Source organism: Meles meles, chromosome 19 (genome assembly GCF_922984935.1).
Source record: "Meles meles chromosome 19, mMelMel3.1 paternal haplotype, whole genome shotgun sequence".
In the NCBI taxonomy this organism is placed as follows: Eukaryota; Metazoa; Chordata; class Mammalia; order Carnivora; family Mustelidae; genus Meles; species Meles meles.
Window position 1 is genome coordinate 51,738,480 of NC_060084.1, and position 11,361 is coordinate 51,749,840.

Here is an 11,361-nt window from a genome sequence, read left to right on the forward strand (position 1 = left end):
GGGAAGGGGGATCCGAGGGTGACAGTTTGTAGGAGGATTTTTGCTTTGGAAAAGGTGGAGTCTAGCTTTGGCTTGGTAGGAGTTTCGGGATTCGGATGCTTGCGTCCCTGGAGCGGAGAGGGATGGGGGATCCGGACTCCCAGGTCCCAGGGAGGAGGTCGATGCAGGGCCAAGAAACCTGGGTCTGAAGGAGCCGCGGTCTGGGAGCCTGGACTTTTGACTGCTCTCTAGTGTGTTTGTATGTTGGGGATGTGAGAGTGATAAGAACACAAAAAATCTTTTCTGTTCAGCCTCAAGTATAGTTTTGAGGATTAAGGTATGTGAGGGTGGTTTTCCTCTGACTTTGCCAGAGTGGAGAGGCGGGCGAGAGGACCGGGAGTTTGTTGGAGAGCCACGGGAGTGCAGACTCTTGCAAACAGATGCGCCAGTGGACTGGGGAGGCAGCTGTCCCAAGACCAGGAGAGACCATCGAAGCCCGAGCGGAGAGGAGCTAGGGCCCCGACTCCTGGGTCCCTTAAAGAGAAGGTACTGGATGTTCAAATTCAGGGAAATAGAGGGGCCTGGGGTCTGGACTCTGGGACCCTAAGGCGAAGGGAGCCTAGATTCCGGGCTCCTTGGAAAGTGGAACACAGGGCTGGATTTAAGTTTCCAGAGAGGGTGGGCTTTTTAGTGGAACGGAAGAGGGCTCCAGTTCAGCGTCCCGACTTGGCACTCTGTTGAATGCAGAAATCGTTTCAAATCCCAAAGACTCAGAGATAAATACAAATCCAGGGTAGATGAACCACAGCGTTCGGACTCAGGTACTGGGAGCCTAAGAATGGAACTGAGGGGTCTGGCTGCGAGACCTGGGGCACCGAGGAGTGGCCCACGTGTGAGGACACGGCTCTAAATCAAAGGGCGTGGCCATCTGAACTGGAGTGGGGCGCGAGGGCCAAGATCCGAGAATACAGGCCACACTAAGTCGTCAGGGCCGAGGTCACCCGGCAGGGGCGTGGCCTGACGATGGGGTGTGGTTAACGGTTGGGGGCGTGGTCATTGGGCGTGACCACCCAATAGAGGGCCCGGCTCTTGGGTGAGGTCAGCAGATGGGGCGTGGTCAGATAATCGGGACGAGGCTAAGGCTCGCGGAGCTAACCCAACGCTCCAGGTATCCCGCCTGGGCTCGAGACCAGAACTGTTTGGAGTTAACAGTCCGTGGACCGGCGGCCGGAGTCTGAGTCCGGTGATCGGACTGTGGTCTAACATAAGGCGGGACCCAGGAGAAGGGGCGGGGCGTGGGAGAAGGTGAGGAATGAGATCTAGGTATGAATGTGGGCGAAGAAGAGGAATGAGATCCGTTTGTGAGGCAGCGCCCTGAGGAGCAGAGCCTGGGTGGAGGGGCGGGGCCTGACGCGATGGAGGAGGTGGGGGGCAGAAGGACGAAAGAGGGGCTGTGGGCGGGGTATGAGGAGTTGCTGGGGCCAAGGATGATGGGAAAGCGATGCTTGTCTTGGGTGGGGGCGTGACCATTTAGGGGCGGGGACTCTGACCCCTTACCGCTGCCACAGCCTCCCGGCCCGCCCCGCAATGTGGCAACCTCTGGTCCTGCTGCTGCTGGTCCCCTCTGCCCTGGTGCCCCCCTCCACTGCAGCCCCGATCCGCGATGCTGATGCCCAGGAGAGCTCCTCAGGTTTTCTAGGCCTCCAGAGCCTAATCCAAGGTTTCACCCGGCTGTTCCTGAAAGTGAGCAATGGCAAGGGTTGGGGGTAAGAAGAGGTGAAGAGGAGAGGGACGGGGGCAGATGGGGACTGAGGGATGGAAGGGGTCCGGAGAGGCAGAATGGAAGACGGGTTGAGTCCAGGCAGAAAGACAAACGGGAAGAGAAGGAGTCAAAGGGACCAAGAGAGATCAGTAGAGAGTGACAGGCAGACCGAGAGATAGGAAAAGAGGGAGGAAATCAAGCAGAGAGGGAGATGGGACAGAGACAAAGACTGATGGAGAGGGAGACTCGGAAGTTGAAGGGGATGGGGCCACAGAGACAGTGGGATGGGGGCGGAGTGGAGGAAGCAAAAATACGAAGGTAATGAGACAGAGCCAGGACAGGTGGGGGATGGGGCAGAAGGTGACCTAATTAGGCCCTAAGGGTCAGAGGACAGAGAGAGAAGGAGCTGGGTGGTACGTGGGGCAAGGTCTCAAGGACATCCTGGTAGGGCTGCAGCTTTACTGGGGAGGCTTGAGGCCCAGCAGATCAATGGTCCCTCCTCTGGTCCAAGGATGACTTGTTGCGGGGGATGGACAGCTTCTTCTCTGCCCCCATGGACTTCCGGGGCCTCCCCAGGAACTACCACCAAGAAGAGAACCAGGAGCACCGGCTGGGGAACAACACGCTCTCTGGCCACCTCCAGATTGACAAGGTGCCTGTGCCAGGAAGTCCCTCCTGGAGTCTCCCCACAATCCCTCATGCTGCAGTATCTGGGGAGGAGGGCAGAGGAAGGAAGCGGTTTTGCTCTCACTCTCTCCTCCTGTCCTCACAGGTGACAGACAACAAGACAGGAGAGGTGCTGATCTCTGAGCAGGTGGTGGCATCCATTGAGCCAGGAGAGGGGAGTTTGGAGGGTGACTGGAAGGTTAGGACATACCCCTGACAAAAATGTCCAAGCCCAAACATTTTCCGTAGTTTAGGAGATGAGTTGACACTCCCATTCCAACTGCTCAGCACCTCCTCTCCCTGAGCCTCAATTTTATCATCTGTCAAAGGGACCAACGAGCTCTCAGAAATGAGGTTTACAACCTCAGTATATTTCCCACTCACTTCGTAAACCCCAGAGAGTTCTGTAAACCAAGAAGTGCCTTTAATTCCGCATGCTGGGTAATTCTCACCCTTGTAAACCCCAAAGTGTGTTTTTATCTCAAAGTATTCTGCAAACCTCCAAGTATTTTTTAATCTGTCCCAAAGGGCTAGGCAGATCTCTCTCTCATAAACTTCAAAATGCGATCTTTCATTCCAAAGTGTTTGATGAACCCCAAATGCTTTGCGTTGCTCACCTTTATGAACTTCTTAAGGGAGATTCTAACCACAAAGTGCTTATTTTCTTATCCTAAAACGTTTTAAGAACCCCAAGCACTTGACAAACCCATGAGGGTCTTCTACATGTCCCCAGGATTTTATTTTTAAATTTTTGAATCAACAGAAGAGTTGAAAAAAGACATAATGCAGTAAACCTGTATTCCCTTTTCCATAGAGCAAGGTTTCTTGACCTTGGCACCATTGGCATTTGGGGCTGGATAATCTTTGGTTGTAGGGGCTGTCCTGTGCCCAGCAGGATGTTTATAAGCAAAACTACCTCTACCCACCAGATGGAAGTCGCGCCCCCTCCCCCACCAGTTGTGACAACCAAAACCATCTCCAGACTTCCGTTGAGAACGACCGGCCTAGATACATCACTTGTGAACATTTTACCACATTTACTTTATCTTTACTTTTTCACTTTTGAACTCTGTGACAGTAAATTGCAGACATCAGGACACTCCACCCTTAAATCCTTCAGTGGGTATCTCCAAAGAATAATGCATTCTCCCGCACGACCACGGTACCATTTTTCTTTTAAGATTTTATTTATTTATTTGACAGACAGAGATCACAAATAGGCAGAGAGGCAGGCAGAAAGAGGAAGGGAAGCAGGCTCCCTGCTGATCTCAGGACCCTGGGATCATGACCTGAGCTGAAGGCAGAGGCTTAACCCACTGAGCCACCCAGGTACCCCACCATGGTTCCATTTTTACACCCAAGAAATTTAACATTGAAAATCACAATATTATCTATTAGTTTGCTATGGCTGCCTTAACAAAGTAGAACAGATTGGGCAGCTGAAACAACAGAAATGCTGCTTCCCAGTTCTGGAGGCATTCAAGGTATTCAAGGTCAAGGTGTCACGAGGGTTCGTTCTTTCTGAGGCTGTGACAAAGAATCCGTTCCATGCCTCTCCCCTAGCCTCTGATGGTCTGCAGAAAAATCTTTGACATTCTTTGAAATGTAGAAGCATTCCCCCCACATCCCCATCTCTGCCTTCATCTTTCATGGCCTTGTCTCAGCGTGCACCTCTATGTCCAAATGTTGCCCTTGACATAAGGATACTGGTTGCATTAGATTTGGCTCATCCTAAAGACCTTGTCCTAACAAAGTCTGCAGTGACCCTGTTTCCAAGTAAGATCACGTTCTGAGGTACTGGGAATTAGGAGTTCACCATAGAATGAGGGTGGGGGCGTGGAGACACAATTCAGCTCGTAACACTCTTCTACAGGACTTCTCAGAAAAATGCTGCCTCTGATTCAGCAGGTCTGGATGTCTAATTTGCTAATTTGTATATTCTAATAAGCTCTCGAATGTTGCTGATGCTGCTGGCCCACAGAGTAGCAAGGACCGAACACACATTCAGTTCATACTCAAATGTCCCAAAAGAGGGACCAAAAGCTGTCCCTAAGAGCTGATTTGGTTTTTGATCCAGGATTCGATCGAGGATCCCATGTTGCAATTGTGGTCATGCACTAGGAAAGCCAGGAGCTTTTAATCCCAAAGTGATTTGTACATTTCCAATTGCTTTCTAAACCTTAGAGTATGTTTAATCCTAAAACGCTTTGAAACCTCGGAAATGTGCTTTCAATCCCAGAGTATTCTATAAATCTCAGTATTTTTTATTCTAACGCACTTGTAAACCCCGTGCTTTGTAAACCACAAAATGAGCTTTAAACTCCCAAACTGCCCTGTAGGAGGCAAATTGGGCGGAATATGCCAGCGAGGATGTAGCATCCGGGGATTGTCATTTGGAGTTTGAGACCTCTCTGTCCCTCCTCCCCAGGTACCCAAGATAGAGGAGAAGGAGGCCTTGGTGCCACTCCCAAAAGCCGTCGACAGCTTCCACCCAGAACCCCATCCCCGAGTGGCCTTCTGGATCATGAAGCTGCCAAGGCGGAGGTCCCACCAGGATGTCCAGGAGGGCGCCCACTGGCTCAGCGAGAAGCGACACCGCCTGCAGGCCATCCGGGACGGGCTCCGTGAGGGGACCCACGAAGACAGCCTCGAAGAGGGGACCCAGGGCTCCTCCCACTCCAAGCTGCCTGTCCGGAAGACCCACTTCCTGTACATCCTCAGGCCCTCCCAGCAGCTATAGGGATGGGAACTGGGGAACACCTGCATGTACCCCCCCACCAGACCCCACCCCAAGCACCATATAGAAATAAAGTTCTTACGTCTAGCAGCACTTTCTCCTTTCAGGATCTGTCCCCAGGCCTCAGCCGACTGGGTCAGGACAAGTCCCCCCCAATCCCAGCCTTAAGAATAACATCTGATTGTGCCACTGGCTCTTGCCAAGGTCTCCAGGCTCAGTTTTCTCACTCAAACGTCTGCCTGCTCATCCACCGACTCTTGTCACCTCCAACCCCATCCATCCCCACAGCTGCTGACCTCATCACCTCCAGCCCTGTCTGTCCTCCTGCTCCCAATGTCTGTATTTGCTTCCTATCCCTGCCCCAACGAGTGATCACAAACCGGTTGAGAATGCATATGTATTCTCCCGCAGATCTACAGGTCAGAAATCCAGAATGCCTCAGCTGGTCCTCCGCACAGGGTCTCACAAGGTCAAAATCAAGGGGTTGAACTGCTGGGTTCTTATCTGGAAGAAGCAGGAAGAATTTTTTTTTTTTTTTTTTTTTTTTTTTTTGTCAAGAGAAAAAGCATAAGCAGGGGGAGAAGCAAGCTCCCCCCTGAGCAAGGATCCTGATGTGGGACTTGATCCCAGCACCCTGGGATCATGCCCTGAACCAAAGGTGAGCGATTAACCAACTGAGCCCCCTGGGCATCTCTGCACACTATCTTTTCCTTCCCTGACTCTTGACTCCATCTTCGACTTGCTGTTTCTCTCTCCCTTTGTCCCTCTGTCTGTCCCTCCATGCCCTCCTGACACACCAGCTTTGTCAGCCAGGCCTGATGCCTCAGCCAAACCTGGAAGTTCACAGACCCTGTCTTGGGTGCCCTGTCCACTTTGCCCCCATACCCACCATGTCTCCTATTCCCTCTGAGACAAGACCTCTCATCAAGAAGACACATCAGGGGATGCCTGGGTGGCTCAGTCGGTTAAGCAGCTGCCTTTGGCTCAGGTCATGATCCCAGCATCCTGGCATCGAGTCCCACATCCGGCTCCTTGCTCCTCGGGGAGCCTGCTTCTCCCTCTGCCTCTGCCTGCCACTCTGTCTGCTTGTGATCTGTCTCTCTGACAAATAACATCTTAAAAAAAAAGACACATCAGGATCCTCTTGGTGCTGAGTCCTCTGGGGGATACAGATATGACATGAGTTTTCTCTCTTGAAGACCAGGCTCAGGGTCAGATCACCCCACAGACAGACCCAACACACTCAAGAACTTAGAAATGCATGGGCATAGGGGCACCTGGGTGGCTCAATGGGTTGAAGCCTCTGCCTTCGGTTCAGGTCATGATCCCAGGGTCCTGGGATCGAGCCCCACATCAGGCTCTCTGCTCAGCGGGGAGTCTGCTTCCTCCTCTTTCTCTGCCTGCTTCTCTGCCTACTTGTGATCTCTGTCTGTCAAATAAATTAATTAAATCTTTAAAAAATAAAAGAAAAAAAGAAATGCATGGGCATAAATAAAAGTGAACTTTCTTTTGAAAATTTAGGTTTGGGACGCCTGGGTGGCTCAGTTGGTTAAGCATCTGTCTTCAGCTCAGGTCATGATCCCAGGGTTCTGGGATCGAGCCCTGTGTTGAACTCCCTGCTCAATCTCAGGGTCCTGGGATTGAGGCCTGCATCAGGCTCCCTGCTCAGCGGGAAGCCTGTTTCTCCCTCTCCCATCCTCCCTGCTTGTGTTCCCTCTCTCACTGTCTCTCTCTCTCTGTTAAATAAAATCTTTAAAAAAAAAAATAAAAAATCAATTATACCCCTAAACATTTAGAACAAAAAAATCCAAATGAAATTTTTAAAAATATGATTCATGTTGGCATAAAAAAAAATACCTAGAAATAAACCTAACAAAAGATTTGCCAGGTCTCTCAACAGAAAACTATGAAACATTACTGAAACTGATTAAAGAAGATCTAAATAAATAATTCAGAGAAACAATATTCCTAATCACCAGGAGGCAGGAACAACCCAAGGCCCATCAAGTGAAATGGTAAAATTGTGGCATATTCATCACTCGAAAATTATGCAGCAGTGAAAAGAATAATCCACTGCTATTCAATGAATCTCATAAACATAATGTTCAGCAAAAGAAACCATAATCCAAAGTGGTTACCTTTGGATAACGCTTAGGGGGAACTGTGACTAGGGCTTCTGGGTTGTGGACAGTGCTCTCTTGTTTTATATGGGTGGTTCCATTAATGTATTACACTATACAAATTTTTTTTAATATTTATTTTTTATTTAAGAGCGGGAGAAAGCTCACATGCAGTGGGAAGGGCAGAGGGAGAAGGAGAAGCAGACTCCCTGCTGAGCATGGAGCCTATCGCAGGGCTCATCCCAGGACCCTGAGATCATGACCTGAGCTGAAGTCAGATGTGTTACCGACTGAGCCACCCAAGCGCCCTATTCTATACGTATTTAATTGAGCTATAACTTAAGATTTAGCACTTTATGTATGTTACAACTATAATTTTTAAAAAAAGTTTTTAGGTCTTACAAAATGATCCACACCTCAAAAAGGAAGAAAGAAAGGGAGGGAAGGAGGAAGGAATAAGAAATACTGAAGAAATAAACAGAAAGAATGAACTTATACTAATAAAGCCAAGGAGTCCACCACTAGACAGCCTGGGCTTAGAAAACACTTGGCAAACATTCTTATTGAACTCTCAACAGCCCTTTAGGTGGGTACTATTTGTTCCCATTTTAGAGAAGCTGAGGTTCAGAGAGGTAAGGTCACTTGCCAATGTCACACAGCAATGGCACTGTTTTTTTCTGATTCTATATCTCACACTTTTAACCACTGATCACATCACCTATCAAACAGGTTCTTTCCCAGGCCTTATGACAAGTCACTGTCTAATAGCCATAATAATAACAATTAGCAGCGATTACCACCTTGAGTCCTCAAGGTAACCTAAGAAGCAATTACTAGCTCCATTTCTGGGAAGAACCTGAGGCTCAGGGAAGGTAAGCCAAAAGATGGAGCCAAAATTCAAACCCAAGAACGTCTGCCTCCAGGCCAGGCCCATAGCCTTGTCATAAAGTCTGTACTGCCCAGGAGTTAAGCAGTTTGGATTCCATCCATTGGTTCACTCATTCATTCAACTTTTTTTTTTTTTTTGAGCACTCACACTGAGCCAGACATGTTCTAGCCCCAAAGCAGTTTCTTACTGCATATAGCTCACATTCCAGTGGGGGTGTTAGTACACAGACATACAATATGTCACATTGTGAGACACCCCAGACCACTAAGTGGTTAGTGAGATGGGGGTCTAATGCAGTGTGGCAGGGGAAGGTCTCTCTGAGGAAGTGAAAACTGAATGAATGATGGTGGCGTGAACGGGAGGATGCAGGACTCCTTTTCTGTGGCTCTGCTAGTAGAAAGGAGTAGTTAGATGGGACATCTTGTGCCCCAAATCCCTATTCTTTTTTTTTAGATTTTATTTATTTGAGATCACAAGTAGGCAGAGAGGCAGGCAGAGGGAGAGGGGTAAGCAGACTCCCTGCTGAGCAGGGAGCCCCATGAGGGGATCCCCTCGATACCAGGACCCTGATATCATGACCTGAGGCGAAGGCAGAGGCTTTAACCCACTGAGCCATCCAGGCGCCCCCCAAATCCCTATTCTTGGGAGTCAATTTTGGATTAATTCTCTTCTCTAGCCTGGAAAACTGGGAATATTTTACCCCCACTCTCTCTTATAAGGAATGATTGAAACGGTTTGAGAAAGAATCCTTCCGGGACCAGAGCCACAGAGGGCGTAGGAGTAATAGAGCAAGAGAGGGTAGGACATCATTGTGACGGTGAACTGGCACGGAACAAACGGCAGAAAGGGCATGACTTAGTGGCTGATAAGAAGTGGGGGGATGGACAAGGGGTCCCTCAATCCAAATCTCCCTTGCTGGGGCGCACTGCACCCAAGCTTGAGGCGGGAGAAGACCCCAGCACACCCAACGCGGACGCCCCTCGCTTCCCCCAACCGCCCAGGCTCCTCCAGCAGTTGCGCGCTCGGCCAACACGCATGCGCCCGCTCCACTAGGCGAGGTGGGCGACCTGGTTGCCCTACGCATGCGCGGCCTCGTGGTGGCAGGTAACCTACAAGACGGGAGCGAGCCTCCCCCCGGGGCGCGCCTGCGTCGCGGGGAGGAGCCCAGGTGGGGCGGGGTTTAGAGGCCGCGCGCGCTCTCGGTCCCGCCCCGCGCTCTCTCGCGTTTTCCCGGCGGGGACGGCGCACGCGCGTCTTTTTTCCTTGCAGCTGCCGTTGGTCAGTCGTGGTTCCCCGCGGTGTCCCGGGACTGGGACGCGGGCCCAGGTACGCCCTGGCTGTGGCGAGGTTCCCCAGAGAATCCCTGTCAGAGCCCCCCATCGTGGGGGAGCGTCCCCAATATCAAGACCTTCCAAATCTTTTAAAATTTTCCTGAAATCCTGACCAAATACCCTCAGAAATATTGAAAAGGACTCAGCAAGAAGTCCGTAGATGACCCCTGAAATCTTGTCAGAACCTTCTCGAAATTGTGTCAGACTTCTCCCTCAGAGCCTGCCAGACTACCCCCCCAAATCCTGTTAGGCTCCCTTCCCTCCCTCCGAAGTCCTCTCAGAGAGCCCCAGAAGTCTCGTCAAACCCGCCAAAACTCCTGTCATATTCCCCTCCCGGATCCTCTCAAGAGACCTCTGAAATCCAACCAGACACCCCAGAAATCCAGAAACACCCCAGAAACCTGGTCAGAGACCCCTTTAAGATCCAGACCCCCTGAAATCCTGCCTGTAGCCCCCTCCTGCTCGAACCTGCCTGTCAAAGACCCTCCCTCGCTCCCTCACTAGGAGTTTATCCTCCAGTCCCTGTCGGGGGCTCCCAGTGCCAGACCCTCCCTCACTGGTGCCCCACAGCCATCACCCGTTGTCCAAACCCCAGACCCATCTCCCTTCAAAGGCCACTTTTTCTAGGACATTCTAAAAGCTGTCAAGAAGTGTGGACCCAGCAGGTGCCAGGGAGATCAGGGTGGGGGAGGACTTGGTGAGGGAAGGGGTGACGAGCAGGTGGGGTGAGGGCAGACGGGCCCCAGTTGACCCTGTGTTGACCATGTGCCACAGGGTGCCCAGTTCAGCTCCAGTAGGCACTGTCGTCCAGTGTAATTATTAATAACACCTTTCTCACCCTTAAAAGTGCCCTGGACTTGGGACAATGAGTCATACTGGACAACCAGTCAACCTGGTTATAAGGGAGGCAGGACAGGTCATTGTCAGGGCACAGAGGAGAGAGTCCCTAACTGGTCCAGGGGCTCAGGGAAGGCTCCCCAGGAGGCTGTGAGCCAGGGAATCAGCCACAGGTGAGGGTGGTGTGTGCGATGTGATTTGGGCCTGGGAAGATGGTGGAAAGATGCAGAGTTCCCATGGCTGTGATGAGTGTGAGGGACCTGGAGGTCAGCCAGTGGGGAGAATAGTGACAAAATGAGTCAAGGAATTGCAGGGAGCACTTTGTCCCACACGAGAGAGAGGGGCTGGGACTTAGTCCCGAGGGCACCAGGGATCCATGGCAGGTGTTGGAGTAGGAGAAAGATGGGGTCAAACTCACACAAGAGGCCAACAGTTCCAAATACAGGCTGATACAGCAGAATGTCTGTCACCCAGGGCGGTGTGGGAGCCCAGGGATAGCAGCTCATTCAGAAATATTTTCCCAGAGGAGAGGACATGTGAGCCAAGACTGGAAGGGCTAAAAGGAGGATCCGAGGCAGAGACCTAGAGGGGGGAACAGCCAGGCCAGTTTGGGAGAGAGCATGTAGTTCAGAGCTCCTGGAACTGCAGGAGTGATTTGGGGTGCAGAGGTAGGTAGGGCCAGGCCACTCAGGGCCTTCAATGCCGGATCCTGGGTGCTGGGGAGCCATGGGAGAACAAAGCAGGGGAGGGGCAGGTCAGCTCTGGGACCCAGCATGGATGGACTGGAGGGAGATCCTCGAGACTGGGAGGTAAGGGAGGAGGATAGGATGAGGGTCCAGGGGGAGAGGATGGGCCCTGGCCCAGAACTGTAGGGAAAGAGAGGAGGGGACGGGTAGAGTCATAGGGCAGGAAGGACAAGGTTGGGGACTTGACGGGCTGTGGGGAGAAAGGGTGGAAGGGGGGAAGCAAGGAGGCAATGACCCTCATCCACTAACCCCTCTCTTTGATCTCTGCTCCCCACTCCTCAGCCCCCCATTTTC

General features: G+C 51.4%; 1 protein-coding gene across 5 annotated transcripts; it reads left to right on the plus strand.

The window, feature by feature from the left end:
• Positions 1 to 35: 35 nt before the first annotated feature.
• On the plus strand, positions 36 to 5,209 carry DKKL1 (dickkopf like acrosomal protein 1). Of its 5 annotated transcripts, none has more exons than XM_045988530.1 (6): positions 36 to 238; positions 351 to 525; positions 1,548 to 1,722; positions 2,253 to 2,393; positions 2,514 to 2,606; positions 4,836 to 5,209. In XM_045988530.1, exons 3-6 carry the CDS (start codon positions 1,567 to 1,569, stop codon positions 5,145 to 5,147), a joined length of 702 nt encoding a protein of 233 aa, XP_045844486.1. In that variant the 5' UTR covers positions 36 to 238; positions 351 to 525; positions 1,548 to 1,566; the 3' UTR covers positions 5,148 to 5,209. The 5 variants fall into 5 exon arrangements, with proteins under 5 accessions (XP_045844486.1, XP_045844487.1, XP_045844484.1 ...); XM_045988531.1 differs by having other exon boundaries at positions 50 to 75; XM_045988528.1 differs by lacking the exons at positions 36 to 238; positions 351 to 525 and adding an exon at positions 1,128 to 1,302.
• The last annotated feature ends 6,152 nt before the right edge of the window (positions 5,210 to 11,361 follow it).